Source organism: Dipodomys merriami, unplaced genomic scaffold, assembly GCF_024711535.1.
Source record: "Dipodomys merriami isolate MVZ:Mamm:240054 unplaced genomic scaffold, mDipMer1.0.p SCAF_92, whole genome shotgun sequence".
Taxonomy (NCBI): Eukaryota; Metazoa; Chordata; class Mammalia; order Rodentia; family Heteromyidae; genus Dipodomys; species Dipodomys merriami.
Window position 1 is genome coordinate 4,499,817 of NW_027206535.1, and position 18,001 is coordinate 4,517,817.

Consider the following 18,001-nt stretch of genomic DNA (forward strand, 5'->3'; position numbering starts at 1 on the left):
GCAAAACTGGCTTATTTTAAAACATCTTAATTGGTTTTGTTTTCAATTCTAGAACCCAGCAACATTTTCTTCCATAAAGTAAGTATTCCAACAAGATCATTTTATTTATTTTTTTTGGGGAGGGGGAGGGTCCTGTCGTGGAGCTTGAACTCTGGGCCTGGGCACTGTCCCTCAGCTCTTCAGCTCAAGGCTAGCGCTCTACCACTTGAGTCAAAGCACCACTTCTGGCTTTTTTCTTCTTGCTTATGTGGTGCTGAGGAATTGAACCCAGGGCCTCATGCATGCAAGGCAAACTACCACTGAGCCACCTTCCCAGCCCCTTATAACATATATTTTTATTTATTTATTTATTTATTTTTGGTAGGTCATGGGGCCTGAACTCTGGGCCTGGGCGGTGTCAGCTCTTCAGCTGAAGGCTAGCCACAGTGCTACTTCTGGCTTTTTTCTGTTTATGCAGTGCTGAGGAATCGAACTCAGAGCCTCATTCATGCAAGGTAAGCACTCTACCACTGAGCCACCTTCCTCAGCCTGTACCTGTCTTCCTTCTTTCCTTCCTTCCTTCCTTCCTTCCTGCCTCCTTCCTTCTTTCCTTCTTACCTTTTTTCTTCTCTCCTTCCTTCTTTCCTTCTTTCCTTCCTTCCTTCCTTCCTTCCTTCCTTCCTTCCTTGTTAGATTATTTGGACTTTGCCAGAAAACCATGCAGACATCCAGGTAGAGAACAAGAAAGGTTTATTGCCAAGAAAGGGGCCGGCAAGACCCCTTCTCACAAGGGAGAAGTGAGAAGAAGCACAGAAGCACCGGCTATGGTCTGGGGTGACCTATATAACCTAGGAGGTTTAGGAGGGGCTAGAAGGGTCTACAAGGCAGAGACTCTGGTGTAGACAGGTGGGCCAGGGGCTTCATCATGGCAGACTAGGATTTATGGCTGCTGCCAATAGTAGATAAGGGGTCCTGCAGCTGCCCAGACCTGAAGGTCACTCTAAGGGGCTCTTGTTGCCTTATGTGGTGGTAGCTGCTCCAGAGAAGTGCCATCCCGAAGTAGAGGGGATTGGAGGCTGATTATTTACTGCCTTTACTACATGGGCCTAGTGTTGCCTAGGAAGGGAGCATGCTAAGCTGTGGAGAGGGGAGGGAGTGGGCTAAGCTATGGGAAGGGAGCTCATTGGACTAACTTTTTTTTTTTTTTTTTTTGTCATGGGGTTGAACACAGGGCCTGGGCACTGCCTCTGAGCTTTCCCCTCGAGGCTAGCACTCTACCACTTTTAGCCACAATGAGACTTCCACTTTCCTAGTGGTTAATTGGAGATAAGAGTCTCACAGACTTTGTTGCCAGGGCTGATTTTGTTTTTTGTTTTTCTTTTTGTTTTTGCTAGTCCTGGAGCTTGAACTTAGGGCCTGGGCACTGTCCCTGAGCTTTTTTTGCTCAAGGATAGCACACTACCACTTGAGTCATAGTGCCACTTCCAGCTTTTTCTGTTTATGAGGTACTGAGGAATCGAACCCAGGGTTTCATGCATGCTAGGCAAACACTCTACCAGTAAGCCACATTCCCAGCCCTACTGGGCTAGCTTTGAACTGTGATTCTCAGATCTCAGCCTCCTGAGTAGCTAGGATTACAGGGCTGAGACACCAGCACCAGGCTCTTTAGCTTTTTCACTCAAGGCTGGTGCTCTATCACTTCCACTTCTGCCATTTGACTAGTTAACTGGAGATAAGAATCAATAGTTTATCTGCTCTGAACTGGATTTTTTTTTTCTTTTTGTCAGTTGCAGGACTTGAACTCTGGGCCTAAGTGTTGTCCCTCAGCTCTGTCAGCTCAAGGCAAGCACTCTACCACTTGAGCTACAGTGCCACTTTTGGTTTTCTGGTGGTTTATTGGAGATAAGAGTCTCACAACCAGCTCGTGCTGGCTCTGAACCGTGATCCTCAGATCTCAGCCTCCTGAGTAATTAGGATTATAGGTGTGAACCACCAGCACCTGGCTTTAACCATAATCTTAAGATCTAGACTCCTGAGTAGTTAGGAATACAGGTGAGAGCCACTCACAACCACTTAATTATTATTACTATTATTGTTATTTGGTAATCAGTTGTGGGGCTTGCACTTGGCCTGGGTGCAGCAGTCCCTTAGCTCTTCAGCTCAAAGCAAGTGATAGACACGAGCCACAGCACCACTTTCGGTTTTCTTGTGATTAGTTGGAGATAAGAGTCTCAGGGAGGGCTGGGAAGGTGACTCAGTGGTAGAGTGTTTGTTTTGCATGCATGAGGCCCTGGGTTCAATTCCTCAGCACCACGTAAGCAGAAAAAGCCACAAGTGGTGCTGTAGCTCAAGTGCTAGAGTGCTAGCCTTGAGCTGAAGAGCTGAGGGACTGCGCCCAGGACAAGTTCAGGCTCCACAACCAGAAAAATAAATAAATAAATAAATAACCAACATCATAGCCTGGCGCTGGTGGCTTACCCCTGTAATCCTAGCTACTCAGGAGGCTGAGATCTAAGAATCTCAGTTCAAAGCCAGCCCAAGAAGGAAAGTCCCTGAGACGCTTGTCTCCAATCAACCATTCAGAAAAGCTGAAGTGTGAGCTGGGAAGGTGGCTCAGTGGTAGAGTGCTTGCCTTGCATGCATGAGGCCCTGGGTTCGATTCCTCAGCACCACATAAGCCAAAAGAAAAAAGCCGGAAGTGACGCTGTAGCTCAAGTGGTAGAGTGCTAGCCTTGAGCTGAAGAGCTGAGGGACAGCGCCCAGGCCCAGAGTTCAGGTCCCACGACCGGACCCCTCCCCCCCCCCAAAAAAAAAAGAAAAGAAAAGAAAAGCTGAAGTGGCACTGAGGGACAGCACCCAGGCCCAGAGTTCAAGCCCCACAGCCGACAAAAAAAAAAGTTCAGGGATGATGCCCAGGCCCTGAGTTCAAGCCTCAGAACTAGCACACACACAAAAAGAGGCAGTTGGCTGGGAATGTGGCTCAGGGGTACAGTGCTTGCCTTGCATGCATGAGGCCCTGGGTTTGATTCCTCAGCACCACATAAGCAGAAAAAGCCAGAAGTCATGCTGTGGCTCAAGTGGTAGAACGCTTGCCTTGAGCTGAAGAGCTCAGGCCGAGTTCAGGCCCCATGATCCACCAAAAAAAAAAAAAAGGGGGGGGGAGTGACTAAAGTGGTAGTGGAGTGTCTGCTTAGCAGGTGTGAGGACCTGAGTTTAAACCACAGTAACTTGCTCCCTTTGGGGAAAAAAAATGAAAGTAGAGAGGGCTATGGAGAGTACCATTGGGCCCTCCAGTGCTTGGTAACCAGCAGAAATAAAAGTAAAACTGGCAAAGAATGCCCACAGGATAAAGTAGAAATGTGATGTCTTTAAAGATGACAAACAAGCTGGGAAGGTGGCTCAGTGGTAGAGCACTTGCCTTGCATGCTCGAGGCCCTGGGTTTGATTCCTCAGCACCACATAAACAAAAAGAAAAAAGCCGGAAGTGGCGCTGTGGCTCAAGTGGTAGAGCGCTAGCCTTGAGCTGAAGAGCTGAGGGACAGCACCCAGACCCAGAGTTTAGGCCCCATGACCGGACCCAAAAAAAAAAAAAAAAAAAAAAAAAAGATGACAAACAAAAACTCAAGAAGAAAAATGCTAATTGTAAAAAAAAAATGCTAATTGTCTACTTCTTGAAACTGAATGAGATGCAATCAGAGAAATGCTGTAAACTTCCTTAAAAGCAGTGGCTCGAGGGCTGGGAAGGTGGCTCAGTGGTAGAGCACTTGCCTTGCATGCACAAAGCCCTGGGTTCGATTCTTCAGCACCACATAAGCAGAAAAAGCGGAAGTGGCGCTGTGGCTCAAGTGGTGGAGTGCTGACCTTGAGCTGAAGAGCTGAGGGACAGCGGCCAGGCCCAGAGTTCAGGCCCACAACCACCCAAAAAAAAAAAAAAAAAAGCAAAAGCAGTGGCTCGAGCTGGGTGCTGGTGGTTCATGCCTGCAATTCTAGCCACTCTGGGAGATCTATAGATCACAGTTCAAGATTCAAAGCCAGCCTGAGCAGGAAAGTCTGTGAGATTCTTATCTCCAATTAACCACCAGAAAACCAGAAGTGGCACTGTAGCTCAAAGTGGTAGAGTATCAGCCATGAGCAAAAGAGCTCAGGGATAGTGCCCATGCCCCAAGTTCAAGACCCAAGACAAGCAAAAAATAAAAAAGTAAAAGTAAAGCCAGGCGCTGGTGCCTCTCACCTGTAATCCTAGCTACGCAGGAGGCTGTAATCCTAGCTACGCTGGAGGCTGAGATCTGAGGATCACAGTTCAAGCCAACCCAGGCAGGAAAGTCCTCGAGACTCTTATCTACAATAAACTACTAGAAAACCAGAAGTGGCACTGTGGCTCAAGCAGTAGAGCGCTCACCTTGAACTGAATGAAGAGTGCAGGGACAGTGCTCAAGCCCAGAGTGCAAACCCCACGACCGACAAAAAAAAAAAAAAAAAGTAAAGGGCTGGGGGCTGGGAAGGTGGCTCAGTGGTAGAGTGCTTGCCTTGCATGAATGAGGCCCTGGGTTCAATTCCTTAATACCACATAAGGAGGAAAAGCCAGAAGTGATGCTGTGGCTCAAGTGGTAGAGTGCTGGCCTTCAGCTGAAGAGCTGAGGGACAGTATCCAGACCCAGAGGTCAGCTCCACACTGACAAAAAAAAGGGGGGGGCTGGGAAGGTGGCTCAGTGGTAGAGCGCTTGCCTTGCATGCATGAGGCCCTGGGTTCAATTCCTCAGCACCACATAAGCAAAAAGAAAAAAGCCAGAAGTGGCACTGTGACTCAAGTGGTAGAGCGCTAGCCTTGAGCTGAAGAGCTGAGGGACAGCGCCCAGGCCCAGAGTTCAGGCCCCACAACCAGACCCCCCCAAAAAAAGGGCTAGGAAGGTGGCTTAGTGATAGAGTGCTTACCTAACATGCTGGTTGGATATGCTGGTTGGATTGGGTTCCTCAGTGCCACATAAACAGAAAAAGCCAGAAGTGGCATTGTGGCTCAAATGGCAGAATGCTCACCTTGAGCAAAAGCAGCTCAGGGACAGTGCTCAGGCCCCAGTACTTGAAACACACACACACACACACACACACACACACACACACACACACACACACACACACACACACACACACACACACACACACACACACACACACACACACACACACACACACACACACACACACACACACACAGTGGAAGGAATAGAGAAAATCTTTTTTTTTTTTTCTTTCTTTCTTTCTTTTTTTTTTTTCAGTTGTGGCGCTTGAACTCTGGGCCTGGGCGCTGTCCCTCGGCTCTTCAGCTCAAGGCTAGCGCTCTACCACTTGAGCTACAGTGCCACATCCAAATCTTTTGCTATGAAAAGGAGAGCTCCAATGATGTTTCCAGACATAGTATCTTGAGTTTACTTAGTATTAAGGTATCCGCACAAATTTCATTGAGAATAGAAAAAATAAAAACAGTGCAGGAGAGAAGGGGAAAATTGAAATTTATTGAAGGCTTAGTGTTAAGAGCTTACAAACATTCATTTCCACAATGGTTTACAGATGAGGCAATTGGAGTTAAATAACTTGCCCAAAGTCATGCAGCTAGAGGTGGCAGAGCTGAGAGGCCACCCAGAATCTCTGACTCTTCTTGCCTGCCTCTCCAATACATCACCCAGGCACAAGTCTCCCTGTACTTAAACACCAAGACTTGCCTTTGCCCCTGAGATCAGAAAGAGCCACTCTCATGCTGGAGAGAGTTTTTCCGCCTCTGATGCAGAAAGCAGGTGCGTCTCCCCCCACAGCCTGAATACTCATGCAGCACAGGATAGAAGCTCCCATAGTCTGGAGGGGCTGAGGCAAGCAGCAGGAGCCCCCAGAGGTAGGAGGGAAAAGGGACACTTTGGGATGTATACAGCAATTTCTTTTTGTGCCAGCCAGTGCAAGGGAGTGTTGGGGATGCTGGTCCCAACCAGCTGGGGCCCGAGGCTCCAGCCTTCATGTAGATCTGTTCAGTGGGACAAGAAACTCAGGTCAGAGCCCAGTCTCCCTACTGCCTGCATTGAGGCTGAGGCTTTGCGGACGGGTTCCACGTTCCAGCCTGCGGCCAGACAGGAGCCTTCGAAGGGAAGAGCCAGAGCTCAGATCGCCACAGCTGCGAAGGTGGAGGCTCTCACGGCCTGGCCGGCCCCAAGGACTCCGGGGCACCTGGAAAAGAGGGCATTGGTATGACCTAGCCTAAAGTTCTAGGCTTTCCCAGGGATCTTTTCTGTCTCTCCTAATGCTTACTTGCTTATGTCCATGGGCTCCAGTCCCAGTGGGGTCTGGGGACTTTCTGGACATCTGGAGGAACCGAGTGACCAGACCCCGGCCTGGCCAGCTCCCTTTCAGGTCCCCCAGAGAGTGGGCTGGTGCAGGACCTGAGGGCAGGGGAACCTTCTGGAAGGTGGGCACAGGGCGCCTTTTCTCAGCTGAACGGGCACGAAGCAACTTGGGGGAAGGACAGTGGGCAAGGCGAAAGAGGCAGGCTTCAGAGCAGAGCCCTGCGGAGACAAAGGGAGAAGAGAGTAAAGTAGGGTGCAAGCCAGGTGCGGGTGGCTCACACTTGTAATCCTAGCTTCTCAGGAGGTTGAGATTTGAGGATCATGGTTCAAAGCCAGCCCGGGCAAGGGAAGTCCATGAGACTCTTATCTCCAATTAACTACCAGAAAACCAGAAGTGGCACGGTGGCTCAAGTAATAGAGTAGTCACCTTGAGCTGAAGAGCTGAGGTACAGTGCCAGGCCGAGTTCAAGCCCCACAACCAACAAAAAGAATTAAAAAAAGAAAAGAAAAAGAAAAAAGAAAGAAGGGTGCAGAGAGGATCAGGCAGTGCTCCCCACCCCTCACCTTACAGATGCCAACTATACGGCTAACCTGTATCTGCAGAGGAAACAGAGGCAACTTCTTCCTCAAGCACTTTGGTATAAAGGTCCCTGAAGTCAGCTGGAGAGGAGAGATAGGGACTGAGCGGGAGGCCTTTGGGGACACCGCAGGCCCAGAGGAGTTTTCATGGCTTCTACATCTCCATCTCTGCTCATGTCTGCCAGCCTCTAAATGGTACAGTGCAGGCAGGCAAGCCTACAGTGCCAGAGCCTTCTGAGCTCTGGCACCTCAAGGTAATGACAAGCACTTTCTGTGCTCGTGTCAAGTGTTCCTGTGCCTGATTTTCCTTTCTGTGCTTGTGTCAAGTGTTTGTGTGCCTGACTTTTCTTTCTAAGACTAAGCATGTCTGTCTGTCCCTGCTTGGCTTCTAGGTCAGGTGCAGGGAATGGCTGCAGAGTGTGTGCATTACCTTCCTTCTCAGCGAGTCCACAGCACCGTTGAGTGGAGGCGCTGTGATTACACCTGCTCTAAGGCTTGCAGAGGATGCGTTAGTAGCCCAAGGTTGGGAGCTGTGGAACCCATCTCCCCCAGAGGTGATCACTGAAGACATGCATCGCACGCAGGAATGTTCTGCTTCCTTTCTTCCTTCTCAGGGGCCTTGAATCCAGGGCCTCCCTGACCCTCTAATTCCCAGTGCTCCCCCTCCCCTGTACCCAGGGGGTTGCTCACCAGTGTCGTTGGAGGTGGTGATGCCCGGGTCGCTGTGGGACCTTGGCAGCAGCAGCGGTGGCGGGGGAACCGGATGAGGAGGCCGGTGCCCCGGTGGGGTGAGAGAACCTGAGCTATCGCTGAAGCGTCGAGTGGGGGCTCGGGTGGGAGGGGTGGCCCCAGGGCGGCTGCCTCCCCGGGGTACCCGCCGCCTCAGCTCGGGGAAGCAGGGCCCCACCCAGGGCGGCCAGCCCTCCAGCCGGTGACAGCTGCGCGCAGCTGTGGGGGCACCCAGCGGGGGCGGGGCCTCAGGGGCAGAGCAGGAATAGGAGCGGGCCGCCCGTGGGGGGCGTCGAGGCAAGGGGCTGTCCTCGAAGGGGCCTCGCAGGCCGCAGTCCAGGCTGAGGCAGTAGCCGGCGCGGCTGCGCTGGATAGAGCGGAAGAGCACGTAATCAACGGAGCGCACGGAACCCTGCAGCTCCAGCAGGCACGAGTCCTCGGATGGGCTGGAGCCCCCGGGGAGGTCACCGATGGCCGACAGCACCAGAGACCCGCTGTCCATGGACACTGTGGGCGGCAGGGGGCGCTGAATATCAACAGCCCATGGGCCCAGCCAGGCAACTCCTCTTTTCCCAAACCCTAGCCTCTCCCCGGGCCACTTGCCTCCAGTTTTATCTTGGGGGAAACAAAACACAGATCCAGGGTTCAAGAAGCCACAGCCCTCATCCGTCCCCTACATTACCAGCTTGGCCTTGCTTTCCCCTCCTTTTACTCCCACCCAATCCTGTTGCCCCTGGAAGTCCGGGCCTTGTCCCTTCCTTCTCATTTGCTACTTACCATCTACAATGGAGGCCACTCTCTCACAGATACAGGAGCCATCATGTAGCTGGGGATCAAACAGAGTGGCCTGCAAAAGACACAGGGCAAAGGTCCAGCCCTTCACACTGTCATGGCCATCCCAGGTGCTAGAAACAGCTCTGGAGACCTAGATTCCAGACCAGCTGGGTCACTGCATGCATCACTTAACTTAAAGGGGCCTCGGTTTCCACATCTGTAAGATAGAAATGATAGTTCCTCTCCTACCCATTTCACCAGGCCAAAGGGAAAAAAATCAAAGATGACAGTGTTTGCACTAGTACTCTAGAGACCATGGGACTAGTATCCTTATCCAGCAACTACAGCTTGCTCAGCTTTCCAGACTCTACCCCATGCTGCCCAGCCACACCAAGCCCTGTTCTCACCTGGCTGTCTCCTCGTAGCCCCATAACAGCCTCATAAGAAGGGGGGCAATCAGTAGGGTACAAGGGCACGGGGCTGTCCATGGAGCCATTGTATGTGATGCTGGTAGGATGAGGGAGAAGATCAAATCCTGGAAAATAGCTCCTACTTCACAAAGATCCTTTCCCAGCCCCAGTCCCCTTCTCCAGTTCCTTACCCAGCCTCACCTCTGTGCATCTGTTTCTGAGCTGCAGGTATACTCTGGGGGGTAGTAAGGTGGTGGGGGCACAGGCGGTACAAATTCCTCCAAGTCCAACATGGTGTGTAGGAGGGGGGCTGGAGGTGATGACGTACAGGCCAGAGAACCCAGGGGGCCTGAAACTGAGTGCTCAGGGGCCAGCTGCTGGAGGAGGGGGAGACAAACAGGTCTATGAGACTGGTTTCTGGAAATATAGCTCCACCTTGGGTTCCAAACATCCAAGTTCAGGCTGTGGGGCCTGAACTCTGGGTCTGGGCGCTGTCCTTCAGCTCTTCAGCTCAAGGCTAGTGCTCTATCCCTTGAGCTACAGCATCACTCTGGCTTTTTCTGCTTATGTGGTACTAAGGAATTGAACCCAGGGCCTCATGCATGCAACGCAAGCACTCTACCACTGAGCCACCTTCTCAGCCCCCATCTACTTTATTTTTATGGCCCTGACCACTTCATGTTGCTATAGTTGTAACACCTCCTCTCCCATAACTAGTGCCTTAACACCCCTCCCCCCTCCACCCCCGGACTCTGCGCCTTTACCCAGAAATTCCTCTTCTTTACAGCCTCATTGTGTCCAGAGTTGCCACTTGTTTTCTGTTACCACAGGGCTGTCCATCCTTTATGCCGCCTACATCTAGCACCTTCTCTTTTTTGGGGGGGGGGGGTCTGGTCATGGGGCCTGAACTCTGGGCCTGGGCGCTGTCCCTCAGCTCTTCAGCTCAAGGCTAGCACTCTACCACTTGAGCCACAGCACCACTTCTGGCTTTTTTTCTTTTTGCTTATGTGGTGCTGAGGAATCGAACCCAGGGCCTCAGGCATGCAAGGCAAGCGCTCTACCACTGAGCCACCTTCCCAGCCCTCTAGGCCCTTCTTGATTCTACCCCAGCCACACTCTCTCTAAAGCCCCCTCTCCTGGTCCTAGACTAGCATCACACACCTCAGAGCAGTTTGCCTTGCTCAGAATCCAAACCTGTAGCTACCACCTCTCCAGGCCCAGTCCCAACACACATCCCTGGTTCTTGCCATAGGGCTTGATCCTAGTTCCCCTCTCACCGTATGCACAAGGTCCAGGGAGAAGATTTGAACACAGCATACAATAGCAGAGAGGGTACAAATTATGGCAGCACAAACTGTGAGCCCACAGACACTGAAAAGCAGGTTCTAGGGAAGGGAAAAAAGTAGAGGAGTGAACGCAGGTAAATCGCACCAAACCCTGCTATGGGAAGGAATAGGGCAGGCACGCTCACCTTGAGGGCCCCTCGGGCTTCATCACAGGTGGAGTTAAGGGCAACTTTCAGTTCCTGTCCTGACTCTGGACAGGGCCGGAGTAGGGGAACAGGGGGACAGCACACACAGACATTTCCGTCCTGAGTGGGAAATAGGGAAAGTGAGGCAGCCAGGGTCATGACCAACTCAAATGTCCTGCATGCTTCCCCAAACCAGCCTCAAATCTCACCATGGAGCAATCTCGAAAGTCCCGGGCCAGCTGAGCATTCTTACAGGAGAGAACAGAGCCAGCCATGCTGAGCATGACACAGAGCACCGAAAGCAAGGAGAAGAAAGAGATCTGGGGGGAAAGAGGGTGCTAATTTAGGGCATGAACTTTCTGAGTACCCCTCTACCACAGATGGAGCCACCCTTTTTCACACACACTTTGTGCCTGTCTGGCACCATCTGGAGAGCCAATTCCCTTCCTGAAGACATAAGTGGGCATCCCCTCTGGTGCTGGGCACTTGCCTCCCAGTGGGCATTGGACCCCTGCACCTACCACTAGAGTGAATGGCCGCTTCCAGGTCACAATGCCAACCACCCCGGAGAACGCCAGCTGGGGACAGAGTGGGCAGAGGCTTAGCCTAGCAGGGGAGGCACCTGAGTGAGCCCCTCGCCACAGGATGCACCCATCCCTGCAAGGAGGGACAGGACCAGGATAGGGAGGAGAGGGGAGGATATAGGCTTATGGCTGGCGAGGAGTGGGGCCTGAGGAGCCTCCCCCACCCCACTACTGTGCACCCTTTGAACCCAACTCACCGAGAACCCAGCCCAAGATGGGCAGGACCTCTTGATGCTCTCGGTGGTGGTGACAGAAGAGGCCACCATGCTGAAGGTTACCACCAGGATGCCCAGGAGGACCTGGGCCAGCCCCAGAGTGAGCAGGGCCTGCAGCCAGGGTCGGTGGAGGCGGAGGTGGGTAAGGCCCCGGGTGCTGGGCCGGCTGGTTAGCGAGCGGCTGGAGTCACTAGGCGAGGGCATCATGCCTGCCACTGGGCTGCCTGCACCGCTCTCGGGCCCCCTTGGCGCTTGGGAGCATCTCAGAGGCGCCCAAGGCCCCGTCCTTTCTCCTCTCCACTCCCCTCGCTCTAGAGCCCACCCCCTGGCTGGGTCCTCTGGGGCATCGCCCAGGGACGCCAGCTGTGGGGGGGGCCAAGGGAGGGGCGTCACGGAGGGACCGCGGGGTGCTCCCTCCCCACCACGGGCACCGGACGGGCACCTTGCCCAGGGTGGCGAGGACGCGGGGACACTGGTTCATCGCATCTCCTTAGGGAAGAGGGGCGCCGAGAAGGGCCGGTGCCAGAGTGAGAAGAGGGCGGCGGTCGGAGCCCAAAGAAGGGTGGGATGGGTAAAGGCGAGAGGGATGGAAAGAAGTCTAGAGAAGAGGGGAGGAGTCGGTAGGGGTGACTCTAGAGGCGCGGTCGGTGTGCCTTCAGGGTGTCCAGTGGGATCCGGGGTGCCTGGTGGGGAGAGGCCGCGGCGCCGCGGCCTCCCGGATCGCCCGCCCCGCTCCCCTCCCCACCATGCTCCGCTCCCCCAGCTCAGGCTGCAGCGGGTCGGGCCGTGGAGGCGGGGGTGGGGACGGACATGAAGCGAAGAGGGGCGTGGCCGCGTGGTGCACCCTGGAAGCTGTAGTTCCACGCAGACCAGAGGGAGGCGGGGTGTTAGGGCGAGGCGAGCCCGAAGCAGGGGCTTTGCCGGAAGCTTGCCCGGACCCCCCTGCCCAGTTGCTAATGATTATTCCAAACCCACTTGTGCCCTGTCCAGCCTCTCGGGCGCTGGCGCAGCGCTCCTGGCACAGGCAGCAGGCTCTTCCACATCATTAAGGGAGAGGAGTGGAGGGCTACACTTCCTGGTGTCTCTACATTTCCGCTCCCAACCAAAGACTTCCTGCTCCGGCTATCTGGTTCTGCCACCCTGTCCCCCACTGCTCACAGGTGACCCTCAAGCCAGGTCCCCCCCCTTTCCCCATTCAGCTTCCAACTCCAGTCTTCCATATTTTTTCTCTTTCATAATTTTTTTTTGGGGGTCCGGTCGTGGGGCCTGAACTCTGGGCCTGGGCACTGTCCCTCAGCTCTTCAGCTCAAGGCTAGTGCTCTACTACTTGAGCCACAGCGCCACTTCCGGCTTTTTTCTTTTTGCTTATGTGGTGCTGAGGAATCGAACCCAGGGCCTCAGGCATGCAAGGCAAGCGCTCTACCACTGAGCCACCTTCCCAGCCCTCTTTCATAATTTTTTAAAGTCCTAGTAAAAATTCAGTAAGCCAGTGAGTTCAGTTACACTTCCTTTTTATTTAAATAACCGAAGCGACAGCCTTGGCACAGCAGAGGGAGGCTCTATTGGGGAGTGTGAGAAATGGCAGCAGTGTGACCTGACGGGAGAGGAAGGGTGAGCAGTCACTGGGTCAAGGTGGACTCCCCACCGCCCCAAGTCAGGTTCAGGAGTCATGACTGTACAACTGGGGGCACTATACAGAAACCATCAAGTAGTGATGTCTCTCCCCAAGTCCCAGAGACCTCAGGGATGGAGGCTATGTCAGGGCCTACATCAAGTGGCCGAGCCAGGGCATCCTGGTAAGGGGTCATGGAGTGCGGAAGGCATTTTCAGCAGCCCCAGCAGCTGCATTAGCAGCTGCAGTTCGAACTGCAGGGTTAGAGAAGACGCCAGCAGCAAATTCTTGCTGGGCCTTCTGAAAGCTGGCACCGGTGCGGCGATACAGGGAGTGAATCTGCAAGAAGAAGGTAGAGATGTTACAGCATAGGCCAGACCCTGGCACCCTGCAACCACAAGACACCCACCACCATTCACCAGCCTGCTGCTCCCACTTTTTCTTCTGGGCTCTGACTATCCAGCGTGCACACACGCACATACACCCATGTACACCCCAAAGGTCCATTAGCTGAGAACCCGCCCCTCAGCCTGGCCTGCCCCTGTTGCTCCTGATGTTCCACTCAGGCCCTAGGGACCCATGAGCTCACCCTTCTGGCCCCACCTTCCAGTCCCTCACCCGCTTCAGCATCACGATTCCCAGTACAGCGATGCCTGTGAATAGCAGGGCAACCAGCAGCATGAACACAGCTACAGCCATGTTGGCCTTCACCTCCACCACAGCAGAAACCCAGCCACTGTGGAGAAAGCATGAGCTGGTGAGGAGAGGCTCCTCACAGCAGGGCTGCCATCCTCACAGTTTCTCTGCTGAGTATGTGGCAAACATGCTGTATTTCCTACCCCTCCCATCAGCGGTTACTCCCCTGCCAGTCTGGCAGCATTCCATGAACCACAATTCCCGCTACCACCACTCTCTTCACAGTTTAGCTCCAGTTTTTGAACCATTAGCTCTTCGCTCTCTTAAGGCCTGCCGGGCAGGCATCCTTACTCCAAACAGACTCTTCTCTATTAAGTCTGCTCCTGTTTCTTCAACTATGGTTATATAACCTCCTCCAGGAAGCCTTCTCAGAGCCACCCTCCGCAGCCTTTCTCCCCTCAATCTCTGCCTATCTAGAGTTGTCTGGTCTGTATTCTAAGTATATTCTGTCTCTCATTAAACTAGCACATCCAAAAGGGCGGGGGGTCTTTTTTATGTGCTGGTACCGAGGCTGCAACTCAGGAACTTGTGCTTTTACTCTCCTTTCTTTGTTCTAGCACTTGAGCCATACCTCCAGTCTGGCTTTTCGTTGGCTAATTAGAGATAGAGGCTCATGCACAGACTTTACTGGCTAGGCCTCCTGAGTAGCTAGGATTATTGGTAAGCCACTGGCATCTGGCACAAATTTCATCTTGCCAGTTAAGTCCTACCCAATACCTGTGCCGGCTTTTCTAGAGGAGTGGAAGGAAAGAATGAGAGCAGATGACAGCCTCACAGACCTGAACCCCCAACCTGGGATGCCAATGGCCTGGAGGACAAAGAATACATCCTGGACGAAGAAAATGAAGAAGAAAACGAAGAAATTGAATGAACTGTCACTCCTGCAAAAAGAAAAAAAAAATGGGGAGTGGGCAGGATTAGAGCTAGAAGATCTGATGTGAGTTCCACCCCAGCCTCCCATCATCCATCCCTCACTTACCGGAAAGCCTTATACATGGGGCGGTACCAGCAGACAAAGGAGCAGGGAGTGAAAAGGAGAACCCAGAGCAGAGAAAGCCCAAAGCCTGAGCCATTGCTGGTCTCCACACAGAAACTGGCCAGGCAGGCGAGGAAGTTCAGGAGAAGAGCCAGAGTGCTGCCTAAAGATAAAGGAGAGAATGGTAGGCTGTTCTGGATTACAATAAAGGCTGCTTCACACGCACAAACAGACATCGCCAATGCTCACCAAAAGTGGCGGCATAAGAAAGGGAACACAAGACAAATAAATGTCATGTCTGATCCCCTAGAAAAGACTTTTAATAAGAGTTAAGAATGTTGTGGGCTAGGAAGGTGGCTCAGTGGTAGAGCACTTGCCTTGCATGCTTGAGGCCCTGGGTTCGATTCCTCAGCACCACATAAGAAAAAAGCCAGAAGTGGCGCTGTGGCTCAAGTGGTAGAGTGCTAGCCTTGAGCTGAAGAGCTGAGGGACAGCACCCATGCCCAGAGTTCAGGCCCCACGACCGGACCCCCCAAAAAAAAAAGAGTTAAGAATGTGTTTATGAGCTGGGTGTGGTAACCTACACCTGTTAATTTCAGCACTTGGGAGGCTGAGGTTTGAGGCCAGTACAGGCTACACAGTGAATTCCAGGCCAGGTGAGACAAAATATATACTTGTTAGCAGGCTGGTAAGTTTCAAATACAGTAGAAGGAGTAATGCAGGAAGATTCCTGGAGAAACTACCCGAATAATCAAATGTGAAAAAGTGAACTATCTGGCTCTCAGTGAGTGTGTTCTGGGGCATTTAAGAAATCTCTATCTATAAATTTTCTCCTAAAGGCCTCTTATCACTCACACATCCAGAGGTAGTACATGGTGGATACTGTCTTCTGAAATTCTTGGGGGATCTCCATGGAGATGTCCTGGAAAAAGCAGGGCTGAACTGGGCAAAAAGAAGGTAGAGGGGGCCAATTGTTCTGTCGACCTGTAAAGTATCAAGAGAGCAGGAAGACCTTAGGAAGGAGGCAATCACTCTCCCTTACTTCTATCACTATCTTTTCAATTCAAAGTCCAAGGAGACAAAGAGTGGAAAAAATAATAGTAATAGCAAATGTTCATTATGATTTGCAAAACCTAAGCACTATGCCAAGAACTCTCAGTATATGACTTTGCTTAAACCTTCACAATAATCATGTCAGATATGATTATTCTTTTTTTTTTTTTTTCTCCTGGTTGGTCATGAGACTTGAACTCAGGCCTGGGCGCTGTCCCTCAGCTCTTTAGCTCAGGGCAAGTGCTCTACCCCTTGAGCCACATGGCTACTTCCGATTTTCTGGTGGTTAACTGGAGATAAAGAGTCTCATGGGGGGCTAGGAAGGTGGCTCAGTGATAGAGCGCTAGCCTTGAGCTGAAGAGCTGAGGGACAGCACCCAAGCCCAGAGTTCAGGCTCCATGACCGGACCCCACCCCCACCCCCTAAAAAAAAAGTCTCATGGACTTTCCTGCCCAGGCTGGCTTTGAACTGTGATCCTCTGATTTCAGCTTTCCGAATAGCTAGAATTATGGGCATGAGCCACTAATGCCGATATTCTCATTTTACAAATAAAAAAATTGAGGTGCTCAAGATTAGGTAACCAAGGAAGAGTCTGGGAACATAGCTCAGTGGCATTAGCCCTTACCTAGTATGTATAAGGTCCTAGATTAGATCTCTAGCACTGTAAGTAAATAACAAAGAAATTTCCCAGAAGCACATGGCTAATAAACAGTATTTCCACAATGCAAGCTCAATAGTCTAAATGTACAGATCTTAGTATTTTTTTTTTTTTTTTGCTTTTTCCAAACTCATATATGCTTTTCCTTACCCTACCAAGAGTTCACTTACTGGCTGTGCCCCCCAGGGCAACATGTTGAAGCTCTCGCTCTCTTCGGTCCAACTCCTCTGCTTTCCTGTTGAGTTCCTCCTGTTTCTTTAACAACTCAGCTGTGGCTGCTGCAGCTGAAGCCTACCAAGCATGAACAGAGGGATGAGTAAGTCTCTGGCTTCATGACTGGTCCCTCTCCCAAGCCCCCACCTGCACACACCCTTCACCTGAGTGCTGTAGGAGCCATAGTTCTTGGGTTCCTTGGGGCTGAGCTTTCTGGAGGGCTGCAAGGAGGGAGCTGAGGGTGGTGGTAATGGAGCAGGGGCTGGGGCAGGAAGCTCATAAGGAGGTGGGGGCTGTTGGGAAAAAGGCCTTAGAGATTGTCTGGTCCCTAGGACACAGGAATCTAGTGTCTCTTGGGAAATTGTTAGAACCACAATTCAGGACATAAGGCAGCAGTCTTTGTTCCAGTTACAAAGCTAGTTTCTTTGATCCCCATTCCAATTCTTAGCAAGAACTGAAAATACTTATTTCCATATCCAATTCTTAACTTGTTAAGCCCACCATTTTCCTATTTCAATGGGTCCAACAGACTTCTATTCCTTGCATCTACCTGCCCCAATCTTAAGTTTCTTCAAGGAAGTCTTTCCAGAGAACTGGTTCACACCTTGCCCTCTGGCCCTCTCCAGACTGTTAGAGCTTAATTCAGATGACCCCTAAGCCCCCGAGTCCTTAAGATTAGGTATACCAGGTCAGACTAGTATCTCTCTGGGAGCTTCAACCACGGTTTTTCCTCAGCATGCAGGAAATACTCAGTACCCAGACTGGGCTTACTGGCACATTCTCCCCATTCTGGCTCGTCTGTCCTCTCCAGCAGCTTACCTCGCGGTTCTCAAAAGGGTTGTAGACATCAAGCGTGGCATACTGAGTGCTGGGTCGGTGCTGAATCACAGCTGGGTCCTGAGAGCAGAGACCTGACCTGAGCTCAGCTGGCATTCAATCCCTCCCACAACCTAGGAGGACTCCTCCTAAACTGCCCCTGGCTCCAAGTACTGCACTTTTGGAGCCACGTTGTGGTCCCAACATTTGCTTCCACGTCTGTCACATCTCACTTCCACTACCAGCTCCTTACAGGACAGGGCCCGCCCCCGGTGCTCGCCGGTCGGGAGTCACCATCACCCCCCACGTGCCGGCACTTCGATAGATTAAGGTGACGAGTGTGAACCGTAGTTTGCCCGACCCGACACAACGGAGACACATGAATCCGACTGGCTAAAGGAGGCCTTCGCAAGTCACCTGAAAAGGGTTGTCAAGTTCGCCCGACTCGGCGAAAGGGTTCCCGCCGTCTCTGCTCTGAGCCATGTTTGCAACGGAGGACTGGGCCAGTCCCTACCCTCCACGCCCCTGCCGCGGCAGTGGCTCTCCAAGCGCTCTCTGTCCGCCCGGCTCCCAGTGCACCGATTGGCTAAATCGACCGGAAGGACTACAAGAAGCCTCGCAGCAGCTGGTCGCGCCTGCGTCTTAGCGAGATGGAAGACCCTCACGTGACACGCCCAGGCCCGCCTCAGCAGCTAAAGTCCGCACTTGCTCACGTGACAGCACTCCGTCAACGAACTACATTTCCCAGGTAGTCTCGCGCAGGAACCCTGACCACGCTAGTGTCCCAAAATGCAAGTTGGGCGAGTTCCACCCTCTGCGGGTCTCGAAAAGCCCAGGATTTGCAGCCTAACGACTATTAGGCAGGCCCCTTTCCCAGCCCTCACTACCCCAGGTAAGAAAAATGCTATCC

The 18,001-nt window shown here is 52.3% G+C and overlaps 2 protein-coding genes across 4 annotated transcripts; both read right to left on the reverse strand.

Moving 5' to 3' along the window:
* Positions 1 to 5,469: 5,469 nt before the first annotated feature.
* On the reverse strand, positions 5,470 to 11,871 carry LOC138821488 (protein ENTREP3). Of its 3 annotated transcripts, none has more exons than XM_070013763.1 (12): positions 11,050 to 11,871; positions 10,790 to 10,846; positions 10,478 to 10,588; positions 10,269 to 10,388; positions 10,075 to 10,182; positions 8,999 to 9,171; positions 8,795 to 8,894; positions 8,391 to 8,460; positions 7,575 to 8,120; positions 6,897 to 6,965; positions 6,271 to 6,524; positions 5,470 to 6,189 (listed from the first exon to the last, which is right to left on the reverse strand). In XM_070013763.1, the coding sequence occupies exons 1-12, from the start codon at positions 11,272 to 11,274 to the stop codon at positions 6,016 to 6,018; spliced, it is 2,007 nt and encodes a 668-aa protein (XP_069869864.1). In that variant the 5' UTR covers positions 11,275 to 11,871; the 3' UTR covers positions 5,470 to 6,015. The 3 variants fall into 3 exon arrangements, with proteins under 3 accessions (XP_069869864.1, XP_069869863.1, XP_069869865.1); XM_070013762.1 differs by having other exon boundaries at positions 8,999 to 9,174; XM_070013764.1 differs by lacking the exon at positions 10,790 to 10,846 and having other exon boundaries at positions 8,999 to 9,174.
* Positions 11,872 to 12,561: 690 nt separating this feature from the next.
* LOC138821556 (secretory carrier-associated membrane protein 3) lies at positions 12,562 to 17,690 on the reverse strand. Its single transcript, XM_070013919.1, has 9 exons — positions 17,509 to 17,690; positions 17,095 to 17,172; positions 16,440 to 16,568; positions 16,233 to 16,353; positions 15,207 to 15,335; positions 14,355 to 14,514; positions 14,155 to 14,256; positions 13,298 to 13,415; positions 12,562 to 13,018 (listed from the first exon to the last, which is right to left on the reverse strand). Exons 1-9 carry the CDS (start codon positions 17,572 to 17,574, stop codon positions 12,872 to 12,874), a joined length of 1,050 nt encoding a protein of 349 aa, XP_069870020.1. The 5' UTR covers positions 17,575 to 17,690; the 3' UTR covers positions 12,562 to 12,871.
* Positions 17,691 to 18,001: the final 311 nt, after the last annotated feature.

Bases quoted from the DNA above. Each gene is read 5' to 3' on its own strand.
- LOC138821488 (XM_070013762.1), bottom strand. From the start codon at position 11,274: ATGATGCCCTCGCCTAGTGACTCCAGCCGCTCGCTAACCAGCCGGCCC. The intron at 8,895-8,998 runs GTGAGGCTGGGT...TCATCCTACCAG, and splicing joins TCAGAAACAGATGCACAGAG to CATCACATACAATGGCTCCA. The intron at 8,461-8,794 runs GTGAGAACAGGG...TGTCTTTTGCAG, and splicing joins GGCTACGAGGAGACAGCCAG to GCCACTCTGTTTGATCCCCA.
- LOC138821556 (XM_070013919.1), bottom strand. From the start codon at position 17,574: ATGGCTCAGAGCAGAGACGGCGGGAACCCTTTCGCCGAGTCGGGCGAA. The intron at 16,569-17,094 runs GTAAGCTGCTGG...TTTTCCCAACAG, and splicing joins ACCCTTTTGAGAACCGCGAG to CCCCCACCTCCTTATGAGCT. The intron at 15,336-16,232 runs GTAAGTGAACTC...GATACTTTACAG, and splicing joins TGCCCTGGGGGGCACAGCCA to GTCGACAGAACAATTGGCCC.